The sequence below is a fragment of the Pteropus medius genome, unplaced genomic scaffold (assembly GCF_902729225.1).
Source record: "Pteropus medius unplaced genomic scaffold, Ma_sr-lr_union100, whole genome shotgun sequence".
Taxonomy (NCBI): Eukaryota; Metazoa; Chordata; class Mammalia; order Chiroptera; family Pteropodidae; genus Pteropus; species Pteropus medius.
In genome coordinates, this window is record NW_024342466.1 from 4085847 (window position 1) to 4112137 (window position 26291).

Sequence of the window (26291 nt, forward strand, 5' to 3'; positions counted from 1 at the left end):
CCTCGGGTCTCGGCCGCGAAGCTTCTGGAGCGCCTCCCGGCCTCGCTGACTACGGGCCGCCCGCTGTGGGTCCCTCTCGCAGCCCGTCTTTCCCTCCACGGGCTTCGCTCCACCGTGTCACTATCGTTGTGTTTCCGTCCCCTGCCTGTCGCCTGCCCCCCGCCACGCTGGGGCCCCAGGAGGCCTGCCGTCGCCGGCAGTGCCGAGCTCAGAGCTGTGCTCGCAGGTTCAGGGCACAGACGGGGGTGGACGACGTGGCCCGGATCTTGGCAGGGAGCGGGTGCCGAGCCCCGAGCCCGTGAGGGTGGACGAGGCCGCCCCCGAGCCGAAGCGAGCCGCTCACCTTGTTGGGCCCAGAGTCCTGGAAAAGAAAGATGGAAAGAGTCTGAAGATCTGAAGCGAGGCCGGGGCCCCAGGGTGCGGGCGAGGCCAGGCCGGCCCCAGAGGGCGAAGGGGCACGAGAGGCCCGAGCGCGCCACCCGGCCACCGCCACCTGGCCTGAGCAGGTCCCGCAAGTCCGGCCAAACGGCAGTGCAGCCTCTGGGGCTGCTGTCGCTCGTCAGCTCTCCCCGGCCCCAACCATTTCAGAGGACGGCGGGGTCTCCTGCGCTCTGTCCTGCCCTGGCCAGTCCGGGCCCTGCCGGCGAGCGGGTGCGACCCCCGTGGGCCCGGGCCACGGGCTCCCTCTGGGGGCTGGAGCTGGGCTGGGCTGACTGAGGCCGAGCTGACCACCTCCCGGAAGGACGCCAGCCAGCAAGGTCACCATAGCCCACAGGGACCCTCAGAGGGGCCCCGTGAGGAAGGCGGCACATCATTTTACGGGTGGGAAACCGAGGCTCTGACGAGTGACAGGAATCACTACTCCATCTGTACCCCATGACGTACCCCGCGACATACCCCCAGCGTCTCCGGGCTTTCCTTTGAACCCCAAGAACCTCTCGCCACAGCAGATGTGACAGGCTCCCAGCACCCCGCAGGCAGGCCGGGGAGGCGCCTCCACGGTCCCACCCACCGGCCTGGCTCCGGGAACCCAAAGCCGCTCACCATTTCGGCCAGCGCAGAGATGACCTTCCCCAGCGTGGTCAAGGACTTGTTGATGTTGGCTCCCTCCTGCGAGGGAGACGGGCAGGACGTTAGGAAGCCTCGGGCGCCTCCTGCGCGCTGACTGCGCTGGGCCCTGGAGACATGGGCGGCCGCGGCGGGCGGCGGGTGGCGGGCAGCGGGCAGAGGCCCACCTGGCCGGGCAGAGGCCCACCTGGCCGGGCGTGCGGTTCGCCCAGCGTCTCCTCGGCTCCCTGGGAATCCTGGCAGCACCTCACATGGGCCGCCCGGGAGCTTCCAGCGCCCCTTCCCACCCACCAGGCCGGCGGGACCACAAGGCCCTAAGGGAAGCAAACGCCTTCCTGACACCTAAGACTGCTGGGCCCAGACGGCGTCCCCTCAGAACACTGGCCAGCCACCCGCACCGCCACCTCGCAGCCGTGTCTTCTGTCGGGAAAGCCGCGGAGGGCCTGGAGTTCCCACCGGGGTGGCCTCTGGCTGCTGGCCGCTCCGTGCCCCCGCATGGGCCCCTGGAGCAAGCCGAGCTTGGGGACAGGGCCCGGCGGGGCGGGCGCTCTGCCCTACCTTGAGGCGCGTGCCCTTGGCTCCCGTGGAGTCGGCCCGCTCGCTCCCGGCCAGGTCCACCAGGCTGATCTTGCTCACCTGAAATGGCAAATGTGTCAGGGGCAGAAGATGCCATGAGGCCACTGCGGGGGCGCCCTGCCTGCGCGGGCACGGCCCCGAGGGCCCCCCGAAGAGCCACGGCCCAGCCCTGCCCTGGGGCCCAGGGGTCTCTGACCCCGACGCTGTGCCTGAGGTTCAAAGCCACCTCCCCTCGGAGGCTGCACGCCCCCGTCCCCAGCGTGCCCAGTGCGGCAGCCGCGCTGCTCTCCGCGTGTGGGGTGCTCTTCCCCGTTTGCACATGGACACCCCATGGTGCCGGTGAGCTGTGTCTTTCACTACGACCCGTTTCCACACACAGGGCCATCGTCTGTAGTGGGTTTGACCCCGGTTCTGGTGTCCCGGCCACTGCTCAGCTGCCTCACAAGGGCGCAGCTGCAGGAGCCAGCCAGGGACCGGGCTGTGACACCCCCATAGCCCGGGGTGGTGGCCACACGCGGGCAGGACTCGCTCAGGTGTGAACAGGCACGGACACCGGTGAGACCTTCTCAGGGTGGGAGGAGGGCAGGCTGGCCTAGTTCCCTGTCCTCCCGGGCCCCACTGGGCCATCACGAGCCTCCAGGAGGATGGTGCCAGGTCGAGGCGACCCTGGCACCATCAGGACTAAGTGCCATAACTTCCTCTGGCCCCTCCGCGGATCCTGGGATGCTGCCTGAGGGACCAGGCCCCCAGGAGCCGGCTGAGGTGCCCCTGGCTGAGGTGCCCCGGGCGGAGGCCTACAGCGGGTCGGGGAAGACGGCAGTCTGAGAAGACCCGATGCCGTAGGTCAGAGCCGCTGACGGCCATAAGCAGGCTTGGCACCCGCCCTGTTGCCCCTTCCCGGAGCCCACGGACTGTGAGTGGGGATGAAGGCCCCAGGAGACGACACCTCCGCCGGGGGCCACTGAGAAGCCAGGGCGCGTGGGAACGGCGGCGGGGGCTGGGGGTGGCGGCGGGGCGGCTGCATCAGCACAGCCTCTCCTTTGTGCTCCAGATGCCGGCGCCCACGGGGAGGCCCTGCTCCCAGCCCAGCACCCTGCTCTCCTGCCAGCCTGCACCAGGGCCCACGGTCACTTCTGTGACCGGCACTCACTTGGCCTGAGACCTTCCAGCCTTCACCGCTGCCCCCCGGGGGCTGCCCAAGCACCCCGTGGTGCAGCCCTAGGGACATCCTCCCCACCCCCCCAACTCCACCAAAACCATCTGGCAGGAGGGTCCACGGCCCTTCATTCCAAGTCCCTTCCACCCCCGGGTGGCACCAAATGCCACGATGAGATGGCCTCTCAGGCCTGGCTAACCTCGCACCAAGGCCCACGCTGGGCTGGGGGTGCCTGGGGCCCGGTGCCTGGTGCGAGGACACTGCCCACGCCTCGCAGGCCAGTGTTCGGCTTGGCTTCCTTGACCTGCCTGGCCGGCCTGACTGCCCCCCACCCAGGTGGCACCCACGCGCCAAGGCCATGCTCACTTTCTCCGTGGTGATGTCGGTCTCCGCATCGTGGCGCTTCTGGGTGAAGATGATGTTGAAAACGGCGTGGGAACGGCTGCTGGTCTCGTTCATGTTTGTGGCCGCCACAGTCCTGGGGGAGCGGAAGTCACGTGCAGTTACCAGTCATCCCGTGGTCGGGTCGAGGGTCACTGGTGGTGCCGGCCCTCTGGGCCGGGCCATGGGGTATCAGCTCCCTGCTGTCGGTGACTGTGCCTCCTGTCAGACCACAAGCAGGGCGCACACCTGCGCGCCCACTACGCCCGCCTCAGCTTCAGCCTGGCACTTGAGGTGTTGTGACTGGAGGGTGCTTTTCTGGTCCCGGGGGCTCAGCAAAGCCCAGGTACCACTTGCTCAGGTCACTGGGTAGGAGCCCTCATGGCTGTGACATGGGAGGGCCCCACCCAGAAGGGATGCCCGCCGCCTGCCCGCTCTGGGGAGGGCCAGCACTGTGGCGTGGGGCAGGGGCGGGGCACAGCTGCCTGAGGGGAGATCTGGGGTGGTCCCAATGTCGCTGACATGCAGAAGTGTCCCCAGGCTCGACTCCCTGTCCAACAGCCTTCAGCACAGAGGGGCCTCGTCAGAACAGCATCTCCAGGGGACCATGGCTGAGGCGTGGGGCAGTGGTGGCACATAGGGACCCCTCACCCTCCAGGGAGTCCCTGGGTAACAGAGGACTGTTGCCACGGTGATCAGGGCAGACCCTCCTGGCAGCTCACGGCTGGCAGTGCCCTGTGGCTGCCCCCCTCCCACAGGCCCCCTGGAGCCCCGTCTGCAGCACCATTTGTCCTCCGAGCAGGCGGGGCTGGACCTCAGTCTCCTGACCACTGGGGATGACCACCCGGGGCAGCCACCAGAGGCGATGCCAGCACCCAGCCCAGGGTCCACAGCCCACCCCCCAGGAAGAGCAGCCTCCATGTTGGTGACACTGTCCCCCTGTGCAGGGGGAACTGGAGGTCCCTCTTGGGCTGGCATGGGCCCTGAATGGTTTCAAGCTTACAAGGCCACCTCTTCCATGGGGGCCGCCTGATGGACTCCATGGGGGGAAGACAGGTATCCTGGGGACCGTGCCTTCCTCAGTGAGACTCACGCGGTGGGGTGCAGTGCGGGGTGGAGGCCAGGGAGGGGGGCAAGTCACCCTGCGCACACCTGGCCTTGTTGCCCGAGTCCATGAGGTCCTGGATGTCGTTGTAGGAGGTGACGGCCAGCTTCGAGAGGTCCTCCACGTACGGCCCCAGCAGCGGGTGCTCTCTGACGCGCAGGTTGCCCTTGTTCTTGGGGTTCAGGAGGTCGCGGACACGCTCACAGTAAATCTCCATGTAGCTGACCTGTAGGGCACAGGCATGCTACCAGGGACGCCAAGGTGGGGTGCAGGGGCTGCCGTCGGGGACCCTGGGATAGGGAGTGTGGGTACCGCCCACAGGGTAGGCAGAGGCACGCAAAGGACTCCGAGCCCCCGCATGAGTGTGAGTTGGGGGAGTCAGCCCATGCCCACCAGCCTGGCTGTCCCCCACTCATGGGCTTGCCCACCGCAGTTGCTCTGGGGCCACCTGGGCCACAGTGCGGCCCCGGCTGTGCGCTCTGAGGCACATGTCCCGGAGCCTGGCACAGAGCAGCTGCTCGCTAAACGCCGGCTAAGCAGAGGACCGCCCCTCACTCCTCTGTGCCCCGCACACCGACACGCTCTGCGTGGGCACGGTGACGCATGCACGGATAAGTGACAAGCTAAGGGCACGGACCGGTGGTGGGGACCTGCTCTGCACCCAAAGGCATTGCTGTCCATGTCTGGGAGCCCTACCTCCACGGAGTAGGACATGTTGTCGTTGGTCGTGTCATTGATGCGGGAGAACAGGTCCTCGCAGAGCTGCAGGGACCGAGGACACGTAGTCAGACGATGAGGGCCCTGCCCCCGAGGTGCTGTGGGCCGCCTGCACCCGGACTAGGTGCTGCTCTCCTGGCCTCTCTCGCACCCTCGCAGTCCGTGCTGAAGGCACTGAGAAGCCCGCATCCAAGGAGCCGTCGCCTTCTCTGTGACTCCGGGGTCCCCTCCACCGTCATCTGACCCTTGCCTACAGATCGTCCGCTTGCCCTGTCCTGCTGCTCACGCCATCCTTGCCTGCTCGGCGTGGAGGTCCACCACGCTGTAGACCAGCCGGTGCTTGCCGCCCTGACCAGGTCAAGCACTGACCAGCTGACTCACAGACCCATCTCGGGGGCTGGCCGGGGCGGAGACCAGGGTTCCAGCAGTATCTGAGGCGTCCATGTCTCAGCCTTCGGTTAACCAAAGTGCACCCCTATCCGAGCACCTCTCTCCACCCTAACCACCAGCCCTCACAGCCTCTGGGGCGTCACACCTACCAGCGGCTCCCCAGCTGCCCCGCGCTGCCCCACCTCTGCTCAGACCCCCCTCCTGCCAGGGTACCGTCCCTGCCGGGTCTCTCCACCTGCCCGTGCCGCCCCGCGTCCTCCCTCCCTGCCCCGCGTGCCTGCGGGATGATGCCCTGCTGGTCCTTCTCCTGCTTGCCCATCATGGTGTAGGACTTGCCAGCCCCCGTCTGGCCGTAGGCGAAGATGCAGACGTTGTAGCCCTCGAAGGCATGCTGCAGCATCTCCTCACCGATGTCCCGGTACACCTGCTTCTGCGACGCATAGTTGATGTCCTCGGGCTGTGGGACAAGGGGGCACAGCTGCAGGAGGCCGGGCGCGCCCAGGCTCAGCCCACAGCATTCACTGCGGGCCCACAACACATCCCGGGGCCTCCGGGGAGGGACGGGCCAGCGCGTGAGGAGGGGTGCCCGGGAGAGGGGACACAATCCCGCCTGGGGGACAGAAGGCTGCTGAGGGAGGGGCGGGAGGAACGGCATTTTGCCGCTCAGAGGCTGGAGTCCTAACATGGAGCAGTGTGGCAGCCGCAGGGGTGACAGGGGTGGGGCCAGAGCAGGGTGGGGCCAAGGCCCAGGGGCCATGGGCCAGGCTGTGGTATCTGGACGCTGTCCTGATGATGGCGTCAGGTGGGGAGCTCTGACAGCTGCTCTGGGGCCTAAGGCAGGTGCTGGCACTGGGGCGGGCGACTGGGTGCCTTCCAGGATGATACGGGAGGTGGGGGTGGGCAGGGCTGGGTGTGCGCTGGATGGGGAGGAGCTACCGGGTCCCCCAGGATGCCGGGGGAAGTGGGGGCTGAGGTGCTGCCCGTGGCGGGTGCGCCCGTTAGACATGCAGAGTTTGGGAGTCTAGGGAAGATGTCCGCGGGCAAATGGAGGTACAGCAGGACCCTGGGACACTGCCTACCGTGAGCCGATGGCCCCTCGGTCCCTGCCTTAGCTGGGACAGCACGTTGCACAGCTCCGGGTGACCTTCCAGACCCCTCCCCACTGAGCCTAACGCCTGCCCTACCCCACCTCCCTCAGGGCCCTGCAGGGGAGAAGGGTGGTCGTCACCCCATTTAGAGAGGAACATGCAGGTCTGAGAGGCTGAGGGACTGGCTGAGGGACACACAGCCAGAGGGGTGGAGTGACCCGCATGCCCGTGGCCCCCCTCCCCTGGACCCCCAGCCCAGCTCACCGAGGTGTGTGACCAGTAGGAGTAGTCGAAGCTGAAGCTCTTGGGTGTCTCCTTGGGCTGTTTGGGGTTAACGATGGCTGCGGAGAGGGGCACGGGGAGGGGGACGGGGAGAGGGACAGCTCGGTGTTAGTGCTGTGCTGCAGAGAGCGGCCACGCCCACCAGGGAGGGACCCCCGAGGCAAGGAGGCGGGTCCTCAGAGGCCTGTGGCCCCAGACAAGCCAGCACCAAAGAGGGGGCGTCCCCATTCCAGGCAGACAGCCATCGCGCCCCTCTCTGTGGCCGCCACTGCCCACCAGTGCCGCTGAGGGCAGCCCGGAGCCACTGGTCAGACGAGAGCACACAGCCCGCGCCACGTCTCGTCCCCGCCCTGCTCACCCCTGGCCCAGATCTTCATGCGTCTGCTCTGCAGCCCAGGCCCTGGAAGCATCCAGAAGGCTGGAGCATCCCGTCGGGGCCGCGCCCCTGCTTCTCTGGGCCCCTCAGACTACGTGGCATCTGTGCACTGTGTGTGCACGGGGCGCGAAGGACAGCATTGCAGGGGCCACTTATCCCTCTCCTGTGTGCACGGGTTCCTGCCAGGTGTGCTCGCCTGTGCTCTGCAGACTGTCCCCTGCACAGGTCCCTCCCTCCCTCCCTCCTCCACCAAGATGCACGCTGGCCTGGCGTGCTCCCAGCTCCTGGAATATCAGTTCATCAAGCTGGGAATGCAGCCACAAGCGCATGATGACGCCATCTGCCACCGCCAGCACCTGCCGAGTGTCCCAGGAGACGCCCGCCCCAGCCCAAGGCTGCTCTGTCCCCAGGCCTACGAGTGTCCAGGCCTCCAGCGTTTCCCAGGCCCAGGACCCAGTGGGTAGTATGTCCTCTGTGGCCAGGCAGGAGAGACCTCAGCCCCTGCCCCTGTCAGGCCACCCTGCCCACTGCCACTACCTGAACCCCAAATGTCCACATTGATGGAGAACCCTGAGGCCTCCCGAGACCACACCGGGCTGGAGGCAGATCCCTCCCTGAGTGTCCACATCCACCAGGAAATCGGACCAGCCTGGTCGGGAAGGGCCCCGGGCCACGTGGGATGCCACGGCCCCAGCACCCATCCCATTTGAGAAAGCAGCCCGTTGCTTGCTGCCCCCATGTCTGGGGAGGCAGGCCATGGCTGCCCACCCCTCAGCTGGCCTTCCTCAGGAGCAGTGGGCCGGAGGCCTCACAGCACAGCCTCCAGGATCCCACACTCTGCTCCCAACAGGTGACTTGTCACCAGCACCAAGAGAACCAGACCCCATCCTGCTGTAGTGTGAACTGCATCCCCTCAAAACTCGCACGTGGACGCCCAAACCCCCAGGACCTCAGGACGGGGCCTTATTTGGAGATGGGGGTCCTTGCAGATGTCAGGCGAGGTCACGGTAGAGTCAGACAGGCCCTGACCAACGTGACCGGTGTCCTTATAAAAGGGGACGTTTGACACAGACACGCACACAGGGAGCAGGCCACACAAAGATGGAGCAGAGATGGGTGCTGCGTCCACAGGCCAGGGGACACCAAGGACTGCAGCCACCGCCAGGAGCTGGGAGAGGCAGGGAGCTGACTGTCCCTCACGGCCTCGGAAGGAACCAACCCTGCCCGCACAGCGACCTCGGCCCTGAGCTGGCCATGGGCAGAGCACGTGCAGTACAGCAATCGGCAGACACAGGCGTGTGCGTGTGCGTGTGCGTGTGCGTGCAACAGGGTGCTCACACGCGACCGAGCTGGCCACTGCCCAAACTTGCAGGACTTAGGAGGTGGCTTAGCTGAAACAGAGCCCAAACCTCAGCGGGGCTCCAGGGGACAGCGAGCTCCACGTCCGGCTCACGCCAGGCTGGGCCAACCACTCGGGGAGCACACGAGAGCCCCTCCCCCGCTCCACGCTGGTGAGGAGGCACCTTTGACCCCACGGCACGTCGGCAAGCCCCCCGCCCCGCCAGTGCATCCCGCTTGATTCCGTGGGCATGGCCCTTGGCCTTGTTACCTACGTGTGTGCGTCACCTGCCTACCCACTGCAGTGTCACCCCCAAGGACAGCAAGAGCCTCTGCCCTGCCCCCCGGGCCAGTGCCTGGCATGGAGCCTCGCACGAGCTCATGCTCAGCCAGTGTTTGCCGGTGACATGAAGGGACTCCATCTCCAGCTGCTTCTTTCTGTGACGTGACCTCACAGACACTCGCTTTCCCGTCTGTGCAATGGAAGCTGTCCTCACCCCTGGGGGACCAGAGGGACAGCAGAGGGACAGCGGAAGAGGTCACCGCTGCGGGGTCACCGCCGCGACCTCTGCCAGTGGAGCCCACGTCGGCTGCAAGGGGCAGAGGGCAGCGCTTGGCCTCTGAGCTGTCCCTGGACAGTGCTGCCGGGCACCAAGGGCGTCTCGGCCTGGGGCCAGCCAGTGACCGCAGGCCCTGGGGACCTGGCTGAGGCTGCCGCCCAGACCCTGCCGGCTCCCTACAGCCCCTCTAACGACACGGCCCTCGGCAGTGTCGCCGACTCCTTGGCTGTAGCCAAGCTCCCTCTGTGGCCTTTCATTCCCGCTCCCGCTGTATTTAGAACGTTCTAGAACAGTGACGGCAAACGGTGCCAACTTCTGAGGGTGCTGAGACTGGTTGACAAGGGCCTTTGTGGGAAGCCCACCATGAGCAGCTAGCAGTGTCCGCGTGGGCAGAGAAGGGTCCAGAATGTTCTGGCTCACGGTCCTGAAAGGTGGCCGTCCATTCCCTGAAAGCACAGGGACCAGGAGGGGGGCAGGAGGCCGCGAGGCTGGGCCGCCGCCTGCGCATCAGCGCCCCTTCGCCACTGGGCAGCCGAATCCTCGGCTCAGGCTCTGCCCCCAGGGACCACCACCATTCATGAGTCACGGAGACAACGCACCTGCTGACAGGCAGGGGCGCCGTGCCCCCACAGCCCCCCACAAGCTCTGAGCGGGGCCTGCACAAGCCGTCCACACAGAATGAGGGCCAGCCACTCCACGGCCGTCTGGAAAGGCCACTCAGCCCAGACCCCGTCCCAGAGCCTAACAGTGCCCAGGACACCTCCAGAGATGCCTGTCCTCGCCTCGACAGGCCCCGGGAGGCGCCGTCAGCCCAGCGCCCCTCCCCTCGGAGGCCCAGCCTCCAGCCTGGTGGATGACAGGCAGGTGGGCTGTGCAGGCCCAGAGCACCCGAAGGCCTCCCGTCATCCTACCTGGGGACGAGGGGGCGAGCGGGCCACCGGAGCCTGTGGTCACGGCAGCAGCTGCAGCCGCATAAAGATCCAACTGCCAGCCGCCCAGCTGAGCGCAGTGGACCACATGACCGGGAGAGAGGGAGGACTGGCTCAGCTTCCACGGCCCGAGACAAGCCCCACGAGCTGCGGCGTCAGGAGCCGGGGGTGCGGGGGGGGGGGTACAGAAGGCAGGGAGGGGCTTCTGCTCCTGGGCTGGGCGCCGCGCAGAGGGCGGGCTCCGTCCACCCGTCCACATGCAGCGCACTCTCTGCAGACATCTGAGCGAGGCGGGCTGGGCGGCGTGTACTCTCCTCCCGCCGCCAGCGGCCTCGGCGCTAAGACCCCGCAGGGCCCGGCTGTCTTTCCCACCCTCTCGGAACCGCCAGGCTCCCTCCCCCTCCTCTCCATTCATCATGCTCACGCCAGGCCCCCCACTTCTCCGAAGGGTCTGAGGTGGCTTAAATTAGAAACCGAGCAGAGGAACAGACAAGGGAAATGATTTACAAGCCCAGGGCAGCTGAAACGAGTCATAATCCAGAGCGCTGGGTCGAGTCACACCCCCCCAAACCTCAGAATGAGGCCTTGTCTGGAAACAGGGTCCTTGAGATGTGACCAGTTGCTAAGACGAGGTCAAACTGGATAGGGTGGGCCCCACATCCAGGGAGCTGTGTCCTGTAAGGCCACATGGAGAAGGGGACACACCAGCCCTGTCGGTGCCTTGATTTCCGACCCTGGCCTTCAGAGCTGTGAGAACACGTTTCTGCTCTTTTAAGTCCCACGGTTTGTGGCCATCTGTCACTGCAGCCCCAGGAAGCCACCCCGCCAAGTGGATGAGGAGGGAGCCGGGCAGGTGGGGTTCCGCGTCTGGCCGGGAGGCCCCGCCACGGCCGGTACTCACTGGTGGTGCTCCCGGACATCTGGATGATGCACTTGGACTCACGGCTCATCTCCCGGGAGTTGAAGGGGCGCACGCGCACCGCCACCTTCACGGAGGCACCGGCCATCTCTGCGGCTCGTCGGTCACTCCTGGCAGTGGCAGGAGCCCCAGAGAGCACGGAGACGCCTGTGGGGAAAGGGACACGTGAATGGAGACGCCATCTGAGAAGACAGAGCGAGGGCTCCCGGGTGGCGATCGAACCCAGTCTGCGCCCCACCCTGCCGAGGGGCGCCTGCCAGCGGGACCGACCCCCAGGGTGAGGGGCGGCAGGGGCGGCTGCCACGGAGAAGCGTCACGCGTTTCAGGAATGAAAGCCGCAGAGCGTGTGGGGCCTGAGCAAGCCTGGGGGAGCAGGAGCCTAGCGAGACACTTGCCGCTTGGCTCTGTGGGCGCGAAGCAGTGCAGGAGCCTCTGGAGGCTGGTCCGGGAGGGGCCGGAAACGGGAGACTGTGGAGTCAGTGGAAGGGTGTTAGACCCTGTCGTGGCCCCTCGAAAGTCACGTGTGGAAGCCCCGACCCCCAGGACCTCAGGGAGGGACCTTATTAGGGAATAGGGTCCTTGCAGATGTGACTGGTTAAGGTGAGGTGGCACTGGAGTCAGGCGGGCCCCGATCCCACATGACTAGTGTCCTTACACCAGGGGACACTGGGACACAGACACGCACAGGGAGAACGCCCCGTGACGGCAGGCAGAGGTGGGTGATGCGTGTATAAGCCCAGAAACGCCAAAATTGGCAGCGGCCACCGGAAGCTGGAGAGGCGGGGACGGGTCCTCCCCACCAAACCTCCGGCCTCAGAATGGACCGGCCCACAGACACCTTGATCTCAGACCTCAGACCTACATTTCTGCTGTCTAAGCCACACCATCAGGTTGTCACGGCAACGGCAGCCCTAAGACTACTGCAGACACCCGGACCCCCACCCCAGACATCAGAACCTCCCCCTCCCCAACCCCTCGCACCTCCCCCAACCAGGCAGGGGCCTGGGGGCGGAGTCTGAGGACTGAAATACACCTAAAATGTCCAGCTGCACGACCAGCCTCGTCTCCTGCTGCTGGGCGCCCGGCATGCTGGCTGTCCTGGGAGAGTGTGGGGGTCTCTGTGGGGGAACCCAGTCAGGACCACACCCTCTGACAAGAAACGCAGAGACTGAGACAAACAGGAAAGGGACAGGGCAGAAGGAGGCGGTGCAGCGAAGAGAACACGATTTTTAAATACCGTATAATTTATACCCTCAGCAAATGAGAGGAGGGTGCTACTTCGCAAAGGACCGTTTAATAAATAAGAACAGGACCTCGGAAATGAAGAACAGGAAAACAAACTCGAAAAGTGAAGAGAGACTGGTAAACGCAGTTAAGTAATTCACGAGAGGAGAGAAAAAAAAAACGGAGAATCGATGAAAAGAAACTATGACAGAGATAACTCAAGAAAACGCCCCAGGACGCACGGCCGCGAGTTTCCAAACTCGAAGCGTCCCACCTACCCACCCGTGACAAAGAGTCCCACGGCAGAGCAAACCGTGCGACGGGACCTCGGGGATGGTGACGAGGGCCACTTCCAAACCGCTGAGGGACAGCGACCGTCAGCCTCGCACTCTAAGCTCACCCAAACCACCAGTCGAGTGTAAGGGTGGATCGAACCCCAGGAACGCTCTGGAAGACGCTAGAATCTGTGATCTAGTAAGTGAGGGAGAAACAGGAGGCAGTGGAGGAGACGTGGGGTCCAGGCCCACAGGATGGTGAGGGGCGTCCCAGGAGGACGCTGGGGGACACTCGATTGGAGGGTGACGAAAGCGATGCCACCAGGACAGAAGCTGGGGCTGCGTCACACGGAGAAGCATCGGCGACGAGCCATGACCCTGTGGGGCCAGGCCTGCGCTGTCTGTCATTTACTCCCCGTAAAAGCCTACACCAGAAAGAACACAGCAGCGCGGCACACTCCCGCTAGCCCACAAAACGCCAGCGCGGCGACGAGGAACCTCGGCGGCCAGCCGGGGCGGAGGCGGGGTCGTGCGGGCGGCGGGGCCTTGGCGGGCAGAGGGATCTGTCATAGCAGAGATCCGAGCAGACCAGACAGACCGGGACACGGCAGAAATGGCAGCGTACGCCCGAGTGGGTGAGCTGCGGGCGAGCCCCACGAGGCCCCCGGAATGCTGAGCGGGGACTCGGGGCGCACGGCACGAGAGGGAGCCATCCATCCCCCACCAGCCGTTTTAAGAACAAATAAAAGGAGAAAACCTGGGGAAGAAGCCGCCGCTGGCGCCCAGCTGGGGACAGAGGTCACGGAGCAGCGAGCCCGCGTGGGGCTGGGGTGCCGGGTGCAGCCCCCCATTGTCCAGGCCTCCGCGCCCTGAGAAACGAGAATGGCAGCCGCGGTGCAGCCGAGACCCCGCGGGGCCTGCTCTGCAACAACCTTGGTGAGTGTGCCGGTGACCTTGACATCCGCTTGAAGGTCACCTTCACACGCACACCGAGGAAGTGGCTCTCCCTGCGGACGCAGGCCCAAGGTGGGCTCCGTGCCAGGTCTTAGCTGGGCCCAGAGCCAGTGCCAGCGTGAAAGGTGTCCCTGGGCGCTGGAAGCCCACAGGTCAGAGGCAAGTGGACAAAGCAGCACCCTCAGCAAGACCCGGGTGAGGCGGGACGGTAGGCAGACGGGGGGCTCCCCGTGGGAGTGTCCGGGACCAGGGAGGCGGGGACTTGGGGAGCCTGAGCTTGGCAGGGGGATGGCCACACAATACACCATCCTTCCCCTCGCAGGGGTGGCCCCTGGACATCCACCCACCTGCCCTGCACATCAAACAGCCCTAACCGAGGCACCCACAGGGAGCCCTTGGAAGAGGACAGGCCGAGGTGGGGGGTGCCTGGCACACAAGCCACCAGCCCTCCCCACCCCATCCTCCAAGCAGGCCTCGGGCTCCGGCGAGGGGCAAGAGAGCTCATCCAGCACAGTGGGCACGTCCTCCGGGGACCCCAGGGTCCACAGCAGGGGCACCTGTGGAGAGCCCTGGGGGCCATGTCTGCACACGGGAAGGGGAGCACGCGAGGGCTGGGACCCGTGCGGCCTTCGGGCTGCAAATCCCCCCGGACTCCACCCAGGGCCTGCTCCTCGACTCCTCGGAGACCCCAGAACAGGCAGACGTGGAGCAAGACTGTCCCCTTGGGCAAGCGCAGCTCTTCCAGAGGCTACAAGAAAGAAGGAACCGCCAGACCAGGCGACAACTAGACCAACGCGGTCGGGGTGTGAGCAAAAGCTGGGGTGGGGGGCAGCGGAATTCCTCAGGGGGGCTGGAATGCAGGCGCCACACCCCACGGCCAGCACACGCCCACCTACACCCCAGGAGTGACCTCTCCAACACCCATGGATGACTACCACTGGGTGCACAGGGGCACGCGCCTCTCTGAGGACCCGTGCTTCCTGACGCTGGAGAAACTTCACGCTTTGGAACCGAGGAAAGTCGGGGCTTTGGGGCTGCGGTGGGAGCAAGGTCGTGAACGCCGTGAGAACGTGAATCGGAGTGTGGTTCCTAGCCAGCGTTTAGCAAGATGCCTTGTGCAAAAAGGCTGCATAGTTTGACTAAGGAACCCCAAGGACTGAAACAGGAAGTCATTAGAAATGAGGAAATATTTATGAAAGCAGATGTTCAATGCCATATTGCAAAATTTTCTGTTCTCCCCCAATGTAGCTATATTAATTCACCGTGATTTCAATAAGTAAAATATTCCAGCGGGATTTTCGGTGGAATCCGGCAGGAGTTTGGAAGAGAATTTTGAAAAATAAGAACAGAGGGGGAGCCTCCCTGACCCGCTATCGTGTTTACTACAAAGCAGCAATAATTTCCTAAGTCCAGTAATGGACACATGAGCAGAGAGCTTGGCAGAAAGAACCCAGCACGACCACGGACAGACAGTCAGACGCATGCACAGACAAGTCCAACAGATGACAAGCAGCATCTCGGGCAAGCGGGCAGGGTTGGCGTCGGGGCAGCTGGCTCTCCCATGCTGAAAAATGCAGCCAGAACGGTACCTTTGACAGCACCGCCAGGACACGGACGGGGCTCCGCTCCGAGCATGAAGTAGAGGGGACCCCGCCTCCGGGTGGTGGGAGGGGGCAGCAGAATGACGCCTCCCCCACACGTACAACGAGAGAAGCGGGTACAATTTTAAATCTGTTTGAAGGAATCAATGAGCTACGGAAGCCACACAGACGTGCGGGCCGAGATTCCAGCGACGCGGAGCTGCCAGGGCCGGGGACAACACGGGGCATGGGCTGCACTTTCTCCCTGAGCGAATGTGCATTCTGGTCGGGCAGGGGGCCGTTGCTGAGGGATGGAGGAACCTGCAGAGCTTTTGTGGAAAGAAACGAACCTGAGAGGTCAGACTCCCAGGAGAAAGGAGGAGGAGAGGACGAAGCCAAACACATGGCACTGTCTCCTTGGGACACGTGCCAGACTCTGACGGTACGAGGAGCAGATGTTTAGATACTCAAGCCGAAAGCATCTACAAGTCAAAATCGCCGTCTCAGGTGTTAAGGAGACAAAGATGAGAGCTCAGGATCCCCCAGCGATCACACCAGGCCAGACTAGAAAGCTCTGGAAAGCACACACTAACGCACGGCAGAACCACAGGTAGGGCAAGCCTCGTCAAAACTGCAAAGCTGCCCTGACTCAGCGCAGTCTCTGGACTGGGGCCCCTCCACTCTACCTGCCCGGAAAAGGTAAATCGTCTGGAGCCTCTACAGAATCTGAATAGGCAACGTCTGACATTAAATCCAAAGTTACGAGGCATGAAAGCAACAGGATAAAACGATCGGGGCGGAGGCGGGGGCGGAGCAAAGGAAAACAGAGAGAAAAACGCGTGATCCAGATCCAGGATTTTCAAAGACTTTAAAATAACCATGACTTAAATGTTCAAAATGAGAGGGAAAGATGGGGAGAATGAATGGGAAAATGGAGAATTTTGCGAGAGGATTTGAAACTACAAAAAAGGAATCAAATGAAAATTCTAGAACCGGAAACACGATAACTGAAATTAAGAACTCGAGAGATTAGATGCAGCAGAAGACAGTGTGTACGGACTAGTGGACAGGTCCATAGAAAATTAAAGAACGGAGAAAAAAAGAATTAAATATTAAATAGAAATGAGAGTCAGAGAAATGCAGGACGCAGTGAAATGGTCTAACATGCACGTAACCGGAACTTAAAAGAAGGAATAGAACGGAGAGAAGCGACACCTAAAAAGGTAATGGCCACTCTTTGTCTCAAACTGCTGAAGCCTGTCAATCCACAGATTCGAGCAGCTCTGCCAACACAAAGCAGGATAAACCCAAAGAAAACCACACCACGCCACATCACAATAAGACTGCTGAGTGCCACACATGAAGAGAAAAATCTTAAAAGCAGCCAGAAAGAAAAAAACATATAACCTTTGAAGGAACAAAAATAAAATTGAAAACTGACTTCTCAGCAGAAATGAAGGGAGCCAAAGACAGGGCTGCAAGGTGCCAACGTTGTCACATAAGTTGAGCAGCGATACTTTCTATGAGACTGTCAAGGGTACGGGTCTTGATTGCTAGGGTAATTATTAAAAAGGCAGAAAAAGGAAGCATAGCTAACAAGTTATTAGCAGGACAAATTTAAAAAAAGTTAAATATTTTGATTAATCTAATTAAAGGCAAAAAAGGAGGAAAAACAGAACAAAAGAAAGATAGGTCGAATGAAAACGAAGTTTAAGACTATAGATAAACACCCAGCTCAGTTAGTATGGACTAAATACTCCAAGTAAAGAAAGCATTACAATCGTTAGAACAGATTTTTTAAATTACATTTTTGTTGACAAGAGATATCTTTAAATAAAAAGATACAGCTACTGAGAAGAAAAAATATATCGTACACATTTCTTTAAAGTGCACGTAGAACATTTACTAAAATTACCCACAGGCTGGTCATACAGTAAACTCCAACAAATTTCAATTTAAAATTAAAATCTGTTCTCCGACCACAGTAGAATTAAGCTATAATCAGTACAAACGACAACAAAAACAAACACCCTACGAAATCCCCCAATTTCTTGAATGTTAAGCAACCCAATCCTAAATAACCCATAGGTCAAAGAAAAAAAAATATCACAGGATATGAGAAAATATTTTGAACTGAACAATAATGAAGATACAAAATATCAACACTGTGGAACGCAGGTAAAGCAGGACTCAGGAGGAAATGTATCGCTTTAAAAAGCACAGGGGCTTGGCGGGGGGCGGGGGGCGTCTCCCACACCATTCCCAGGTGGATCCAGACCCTGGAGGCCCTCAGGAAGCTTTGGGATGGGAAGAGTTGCCTTGAGAAGGACCCAGGGGTGTGACCCAGCAGCTGAGGCTCCGCCAGGCAGAGCTCCCATCTTGTCGCCCCATCCCCCGGCGCAGGCAGCGTTGGCGACTGGAGATACCCAGGAGGTGGCTGGAAGTGCGCACTTGAGGGATCAGAGGAGGAAAACGAATCAGGCACTGTGAGCGCCGAATCCTTCTATCACAGGGACAGATAAGATCGACAAGGAAGAAAGAGTTGGGAAGAGGGGAGAGACGGAGGGAGGAGCAGTGGGGGAGAAGAGGCGGGAATCTGACATCTAACTGCTTCTTAAGCCGACTGCGGATGAGTCCTCTTGACTCGCACCCCCGCCGCCAGGGACGGCTGGGGACCCAGCTCCTGAGCTTGTGGGGCTGTCCACAGGTTGTTCCCTCTGCCTTTTTCCTCCTCTGCCTCCTTGGCATTCGAAAATCTAAATCCGCCACCAGTTACCACATGCGTTCTGCTTTTCGCTTTCCAGAACAGGGGTGCTGTGCCTCGTCTTCTGCTCTTCCATCCTGACGGAAGATCTGGGTCTTTCTCTAGTTTATCTTACTGTTATTTTAGTGGCATTTCAGGAGGGAGAGAGGACAAATGGATAAGTCTCACAAACACAACTGAGAAAAAACGAAATGAACACAAAAGGGTACACACTTTATAATTCCATATATGTAACTTCTAAAGCAAGATAAGCAGAAAAAAAATAGCAGAATAAGCACATTATTCAGCAAGATAGAGCTGAACAGCAGCAGCAAAGCAGCTAACAGAGTTGAAATAGATTGGAGACGGAGAGCAAAAACTGCTATTTTCTAAATAAGTGTCGAAGATATAGTTGACTCTGCTGGAAAACTGTGTTCATATTTAACCTAAAAAGAATTATTTTTAAAGTAACTATTTTAAAGTGATTATTTATTTATGAAACAGTTCCTCTAAATAAATAAATCAATTATAAGACTGAAGTTTGGTGGACGAACACTGGTATGTGTGAAGACAAAAATCAGTCTGCTCATTAAAGTCAGTGCTTCTCAATTGGCACTGACTTTAGAAGAAAGGTGAAAAGGAGACTTCCGCCTCTGGCAATATGATGGGCGAGACACCGCCCCATTAGGAACCGCCCGGGAACTTGGGGTGAATAACGAACGTCAGAATAAAACAGAACTTCTGAGAAGGGGGACAAAGAAGAGGAGAAGCCGAGATTGAAGTGGGAGGATTTGCCGACACCAGAAATGCAGAGAATGGGGTTTCCCCTGCCAGGTGGCCGATGCGGGACCAAGTCACTGCAGAAAGTAGGGTCCTCCACAGCTCCCACCCCAATGGAAGGCCGGAGAAAAGCCGCCTGCCATCAAAGGGACACAGGGGAATTAATCTGAATGAGTCTCAGCTCCAGGGGGCGAAAAAGCCAGTGTTTCTGAGAATCTGAGGCCACGGATGTGCCCTCGTGCAGATTTGGGTTTTGTATTTACAATACCTGCACGATCAGTAAATTCAGTCAAGAAATTAGCTCAGAGTGAGTCTCACGTGTTTGCACCCAAAGCCCCTCACATGGCAAATACAAATCCTCCTGGGAATAGCTTCTGCCCCTCAGGCCCCCAACATTCCCAAAGATGAGGATCAGTCAAACGTGAGCTCAGAATGAAATTCTACCAAACACCAGAGAAGCAGTTCACCGTGAGCAAGAGTCAGAGAGGGCAAAGGAAGAGAAAAGAAAGCCGGAATGAGGTCCACGAGGACTTCGAATCCTGGAACTGACAGGAACAGATTATAAAATAAGTGTGCTTAAACTGTTTACAGAGATAGGCAAGAACGGGAAATAAGGAAGTAAAATACGAGGGAGAAACCTTGCAGAATTTTTAGAAATAAAAATGTGATCATTTAAATTTTAAAACTTAGACGTTATCAGCAAATTAAATGCAACTGAACAGAGAATGAATGAACCGGAAAACATGTCAGAAAAAATTACGCAGCATGGTCCCAGAGAGAAAAAATGATGAAACATAAAACCTAGGATGATAATCATGCCATGTGGAAGAATCCACTAATTTAGCATGGCAGGAGTTTTAATACGCTTCCCAGTAACTGACAGATCAAGCAGACATATAACTAATTAGGGTGTAGAAGATCTGAACAAGTCTACAGCCATGCTACCCTGAACAAGCCCGACCCCATCTGATCTCGGAAGCTAAGCAGGGTCGGGCCTGGTTAGTACTTGGATGGGAGACCACCTAGGAAGACCAGGTGCTTTAGGTGTAAATAATAATAATAACAATAACAATAATAATAATGGATTGTAAGCTGACAAGTTCCTTGCAATCTGTGAGGTCAACCAAGGGTTGCCTCATCTAAAAAAAAAAAAAAAAAAGAGAGATCTGAACAACATGATAATCGTGAACCAACAAACATATGTGTGCTTTTATTCTCAAAAATTAGAGGAACACATTCTTCTCTTACACATATGAACCACTTACAATATCTTACTATTTGGTAGGCCAAAAAACCACTCCGAATAAGTGTCAAGGACTGTACCAAATGGATCATGTAATGTGAACGCAATTCAATTAAAAGTCAATTAAAGAGCATTAAAAGCGCATGTGTTTAGAACTTTTAGAAATAAACTTCTAAATAATTAATCATGATGGAGATATAAAGAAGCTTAATAGTAAAGATAATCAAAGCACTTCTTGCCAAACTATGGTACTTTTACGTGCAGCCATGATGGAGTTACAAGGAACACATTTTACCTCCTGTTGTAAACAACAACTAACAAACTGGACAAAATATATGAACACAACTATTTTCAGACTCCGTACAACAGGCAGAGCGGCGCTGTGATCATTGAGAGAGGGAAGCATACAAGGTAAGCCCTGTAATCACTCCAGATCTCTCGGCAACGGTGATGTCTGGAGGAGATGGAGGTCAGAGTTCGGGGACGGAGAGAAGTCTGCATCCGGGGACCTGAGATCTGTAGTGCACTGGTCCGTGTCCATGTGGTCCAGGCAAGGAAGAACGAATAACCCCCAAAGCTCGCACAAAGTAAGAAGGCATGTGCACTTCTACCAGCCAGATCTCTGGAGCCCTCCACCCCGCACGCTCAGTACGAATCCCAAAGAAATCATGCTTTAGTAGTGGGCTTAACCATTCCTGGAGTCGGGTCTACCCTACAGCAACTCTAGAAAAGCTGAAAATCAGGACTGGAAGGATCAAAATATTTGCAGACTATCTGCTTAATCTACACAGAAATCGAGAAGATCCACAGATTTTTTCATTGGTGGGAAGAGTCAGCAAAGTTGCTAGAAACCAATCATGTCAGTATACGTTAGAGACAGAGAGTTTAAATGTGTGTGTGTGTGTGTGCGTGTGTGTGTGAGTGTATGTGTGTATACACATATATATTTTTTATGGTATCATTTTAAAGATAACCAAAATTATATAAAGTATCTTTACAGGAATAAATGTCACAAAAGACGCATATAACTTTTATGAAGAAAATGCTTAAACTTCACAAAACACATAGAAAATCTAAATAACAAACTTTAACCTGTTTATGGAAAGAAAATCCCAATCTTAAAAATGTTCATTTTCACCCAAATAAATCCAAAAACTCAATGCAACTTCAAACAAAATTTCAACCAGGCTTTTGTGAAATTTGACAAATTGCTTCTAAAAATTTGTATGGAAGAATAAGAGTAAGAACACCAATAGCGAGTTTGATGCAACCCAAGAGAGCAGAAGGCAATGCACCCTATCGCTATCAAGTCTTAATGTGCAGTTACAGTAATTAAGACAGGGTGCTTGGGACAAGGCGGACAGCCTCTCATATAACAGAAGGGACCCCAGGCACAGACCAGCAGACACAGCTCTTCTGACGTCTGACAAAGGTGACTTCACAGGTCAATGACAAGAGGAAGGACTACTGAACCAGTGATGCTTAGAAAACTGGAGTTATGGAGTGATGTCTGTGCCCCGCCCCCCATTCCTATGTTGAAGCCCTACCCACCCCCGTATGAGGGTCTTGCGGGGAGGCCTTTGGGAAGTGATTAAGATTAAATGAGGTCACGAGGGTGGGGCCCATGAATGGATTAGCGCCCTTGTAAGGGTCCCAAGACACCTTCCTTCCTCCCTCTGCTCTCAGCCACGTGTAACCCAGAAGGTTCCCACCAGAACCCAACCACGCTGGCGCCTCACCTCAGACATCCAGCCTCAGAATGGGAGAAATAAATTTCTGTTGTTTATAAGCCACCCGGTCAGCGGGGTCCCATTATAGCATCCTGAGCAGACTAAGACACCTGGTTAGCCACATGGAAAAATACAAAATTTGAGCCCTTTTTTCTACCCAAATTCCACGTAGACTGAAGACCCAAATGTGAACAAAGTTTTGGAAGAAAAAGAAGAAAAGCGATATCTCCATGATCTCTTTTACGAAGGATTTCTTAACCCACAGAAAGGAAGAGCCGGGACACCAGGATGCCCCACCCCCAACGGGAGACACCTGATCCACAAGGACTCCTGTGCAGAATACACAACAGACAGACAAAAACCAAAGAAAGAAGATGCAAAAGAAAAAATGGGCAAAAGGCGTGTATAGGCGATTTACACGACAAGACACAGCCACGACAGTAAATAAGAAAGCGCGTCAGAAACCTTGCTCATCTGGTCACAGCATTCAAGTGTCCGACACTAAACGTCGTGCGGCCAGAACAGGAAGGATGGGACAGGAGAGGGGGACCTGGGACAGGCTCGTGGCACAACCACCTTGAAAACCACAGGGCGACGACTAGTTCGGGGGCGGCCAGCGCCCAGCGCCTTGGAAACCTGGCGCGCACGCGATCCAAGTGCCGCGGTGTCCGAGGTCGAGAGGAGGGGCGCACGCGGAGCCTCGCACGTCCCCGGGGCGGGTGCAGACGGCGGGGACCGGATCCAGCCCCAGAGCTTCCAGACTCGCGAGCAATCCCGCCCAGAGCCCAAGGGCAAACGGCGGAACTCTGAGGGTGCCGTGCGCCCAAGTCAGGGCGCTGGGGAACCCCGGGTCGGGCCTCTAAGGGGCTGGATGCTGCCGGGCCTCGCGTGCACCTCCACTGAGTCAGCAACGGACAGAGCCTTCCACGCCTCTGCCGCCCATCTTCACAGTGGGGTGATGCCAGACCCCCCGCATTCCCGCAAGGGTGCCGGAGATGCCCGTGGATGGGGCTGTCTGCGCGCGGGGCGGGAGCACGTCACAAATGATGTCTAAGGTTGGTGGGCCGTGGCTGTCTGTTGAAATATTCTGTGTTCTTTTTTGTGTGTCTTCTCACACATCTTTTTAAATAGTTAACTTCTTTCGAGAAGTCTTGCTTGACAAGGGGGACAAGGACCAGGGTGATCTGGCAGGGGACCAGAGCGCGTCTCTGTTGCCTGTGGCCCGAGCAGGAGCTGCAGAGGGGAGGCTGCGAGGTGGGGGGCTGGGAATTCACCACATGAACAACACCACCTATGGGAGAGGAGCAGAAAGGTTGAGAAGAGACAAGAAAGCTCTGCGGGGTCCCTTTTGGGGGGAGCTGCCGAGTGCTGCAAACTGCCGGTGGGGGGGGGCACATGTGAGGGGCGATGACCAGGCAGGCGCAGGCTCCAGGCCGGGCAGCAGGCGCGGGATGCGGCCAGAGCCCGAGGAGAGCCCGAGGGCTGAACAGCTGGGGTCCGGAGCTGGAGCCGTGGGAGCAGGTGTCTGGCTTGGGGGCCTCGCAGGTGTGCCATCTGCGTGCGTCGGAGGCTGATGGGGCTCGGGTGTGTCCGTGAGAGGGGCGCAGAGAGGTCAGTCAGGGGAAGGGAGGAGGACCCGAGAGGGGCCTCGCGTGTGGTGAGGAAGTGACAGATGGCGCGGGCGTCAGGAGGAGGGGACCTGGAACCGGGAGCCAGGGCCCCGGGAAGGAGCGGGGTTGGACCGTCCACTCCCTGAGAGCCCGCCGTGGACGCGGACTGTGGGGCCAGCCCCTCAAGCCACTGCTGTTTCCTGAGGAGCTCACGTCGCGTTTCAGATTTCCAGATTTCCGCCTTAACGTGGAGCGGGCAGCGGGCAGGAAGTGCGGGGAAGCCACAGCGCTGCGGGACGCCGGCTGCGAGGCGGCCGCGCGGGCGGGCAAGGGCCGCCTTAGACCCGACTGCGTGGTGGGGCGGCCGCGAGGACAAACACACGTGGCTCTGCGCGGGCCGCCGGGCAGGTGACACACTCCAGAGGGCCACTCCAAGGCCCCCGGTGCCTCTCGCCTCGGTCTGTGTCTGCCCCCCATCCTCATTCCCACCCCCACTAACAGCAGCTCATCCTGAAACAGCGTCGACTCAGAGCCTCTTCCTCAGGTTTTTCTTGAAGAGTTTGAGAAAAAGACCAAACAGGTGTTTCTCAGTATGAGGACAGACGTACATCAGAGTCTGTGCCAGGCCACAGCCCTAGACACCCAGAGGGGCGAGGAGGGTCCAATGGGACCGGGCACACGGCTCATTCTGGGACCCAGGAAATGAAGGGCAGAGCAGGCTAGTGAGCCACCCCCGACCTCAGGTCCCTGAAAACCTTTCTGGTAGACAGAGAGGGGGCCAGAAACCACAGGGCGGGGGCAGGGATGGCTGCTCGGGGCTCTGGGCTCAGGGGACCCAGTGGAGGGCAGGAAGGGAAGTGAGGCCGAAAGGGCCGCACCCCTCACAGAGGCCAGCGGCTGCTCGTGCCCCCCAGACAAACAGCTGAAGGTTCTCCACAGAAATGCAAGAAAACGCCCGGCCAGAGCAAGTCTGCGGTGTGGGTGCTGACACCCCGCATTCTGGTACGGCGGACGGCTGGGCATCCAGCTCCCACCCCTTCACCTAAAGCAGGGCCTGCCAATCACGCCCCCCAGTCGGAACCCCAATCAGATGGCGGGAAACCAGGAGCTCCACCATCCAACGGACCGCCCTAACGTGAGCGGGGTGGGAGGCCTTTCGCACGCACGAGATGAGTGTGACGCTTCGCAGGGAAGGACGGGAATAAAGCGGCAAAAACGAGCCCTGTGGGAAGGAGAGAGAAACACGGAACAGAAGCAAAAACAAGCAAACGAACCAAAAAACCTCCGTTCATGAACTCGGGATGTTTCAAGAAGACGCACTTTCAAAACAAGAACAGGATGCCACGAGACAGGGACGGTTGGCGGCGAGGAAGATGGAGCTGTCAGAAACGGAAAATGTAAATACGGAAACACAAAATTCCAAAAGAACTCAAAACGAAGTCCAACAATCGTTGAGAAAATAGAACAGAAACCAGAAGACAGAATATATGAAGGGAAAGACAAGAACGCAGGAAAAGTGAACGGGTCTTCAGCCGACAGGGCCCAGCCAGTAAAAGCACGAACCCGCACCTAGACCTGTGCGTGCGAGGGGCATGCAGCAGGCCGTGACGGCGCCTCAGAGTTCCGAGGAAAATGACTTACTGCAGACACGTGTCCCCCCAAACACACACAAATCATCTACCCAGCGTGAGGGTAGAGCAAAGCCCCTCTGGCACAGCCCAGGGCTCATCACGCTTTCTAGTAAGCCACACAAGGATGCGCTCCAGCAAAACAAGACAGGAAACCAAGAGAGAAGCAGCTCTGGGGTCCAAGGCACAGAGACTCCAGCCCAGGGATGTGGCGAGCGGCAGGCGGGCAGGTTACAGACAGGAGGGCACGGGGCTCCCGGGGCTGGGCGTGCCAGGAGGACAGTATGACCGAGAGCTGGGGAAAGGTGAGGTCAAAAGAAATACAATCAATATAAGACAAAGCTCAGATCTGAGAAAACTAAAACACCAAGAATATCCTACCTGACCGAGAAGCTAAAGCCAAGGGGACACGACGAGGCCCCACGACGTCTCTGGTCTGCACCTGGCCCACTGCGCACGGCCTGTCCCGGAGCCACCACCCTAGGGCACCCAGGACCTGCGACCACAGTGTGGCCCCCGCCCCAGAAGCAGGTGGAGAGTGACACTAAGCAGCTGAGTAAGCCCACTGCCCCGGCCCCATGACAGCCCCTCAGAAGCCTGGTCCCCAGTAACTCACGGCCTTGGGCAATAACAGTCCAGCCCTGCCCCTACCATCCTGAGGACAGATGGGAGGACTGAAACCCACATGAGCGTTACCGGCAGGGTCGAGATCCGGGAAATGGACGCAGACACCTGACACCCCTGTAGGGCGCTCCTGGGCGCCACCGGCCTCACTCAAGGGCAAGCCAGAGGCTGGGCTCAAGGGAAAGGGGTCTGCAGGGAGGTGGGCTGGCGGGAGCAGCAGGGACCAGTCCGCCCCTAAACCCAGACCTGCACCGCAGGGGACCCAGAGGGAGGGGGCGCCTGTCTCAAGAGCTGGCAGGCCCTGAATGGGGGACACACAGAGGACCCCAGCTGACAAGGTGGCAGCTGCTTGCCCTGGACCCTCAGGAAGTGGAGGACTTGGGCTAAAGCTAATGGCTCAACAGTGAAACAGCATTTACTGAGTGCCCGCGGGACAGGCACTGTGCTGGCCCTGCAGGTCTGGTGGGGCAGAGGGGTGGCAGGGCGGGGTGGGGCACAGGGGCGGGAGCAGGGAGCACTGAGGCCTCCGCTGGAGTCAGAGGCAGCTGGGGAGAGTCCCAGTCCACCCTGACAGTCAGAGCCTGCTCCGGAGCCTGAGTCTGAGTCTGAAAGACCACACGCCGCCTGCCTCGTGATGTCTTGGGGGCACCTGATGAGGGGGTCACAGGAAGCATGCACTGCAGTCTGCACCCAATGTTCGCTCTCTTCCTCCCCACCCTGACCTACAGTGGGGGCAGGGTGACACCCTGGGGTGCTTCCCGCGGGCTTCAAGGTGGAGGCAGCCTCTGTGGGGCCTAGGAACCTCGAGTGGAGGTCGGTGGAGTGCTCCAGGGAAGAGAGGGCTGGCGGGGGCGCAGGAGGCTGCAGGGACTGCGTGTGTGTGTGCGTGTAGGTGTGTGTGTGCACAGCCTGTGTGGGGGTGAGTGTGTGAGAGAACACGAATGAGACGGGGCACATGAGTGCGCAAGGCTCGTGTGTGAAAGACTTGTGGATGTGTGCGTGAGGCCGCGAGTGT

General features: G+C 59.1%; 1 protein-coding gene and 1 pseudogene across 6 annotated transcripts in view; one reads left to right on the forward strand and one right to left on the reverse strand.

The window, feature by feature from the left end:
• Positions 1–26291, reverse strand: part of KIF1A (kinesin family member 1A) — a 74717-nt gene that overhangs the window by 46198 nt on the left and 2228 nt on the right. For all 6 annotated transcript variants that reach the window (XM_039861032.1, XM_039861009.1, XM_039861024.1 and 3 more), the window contains exons 2-10: positions 10868–11032; positions 6746–6822; positions 5671–5850; positions 4983–5048; positions 4334–4512; positions 3167–3278; positions 1627–1704; positions 1045–1110; positions 344–361 (exon numbers count right to left, since the gene is read on the reverse strand). In XM_039861032.1, coding sequence (XP_039716966.1) covers positions 344–361; positions 1045–1110; positions 1627–1704; positions 3167–3278; positions 4334–4512; positions 4983–5048; positions 5671–5850; positions 6746–6822; positions 10868–10973 — 882 coding nt within the window. In that variant the 5' untranslated portion in view covers positions 10974–11032. The remainder of the gene's footprint in view (positions 1–343; positions 362–1044; positions 1111–1626; positions 1705–3166; positions 3279–4333; positions 4513–4982; positions 5049–5670; positions 5851–6745; positions 6823–10867; positions 11033–26291) is intronic.
• On the forward strand, positions 19370–19488 carry LOC120601755 (uncharacterized; annotated as a pseudogene).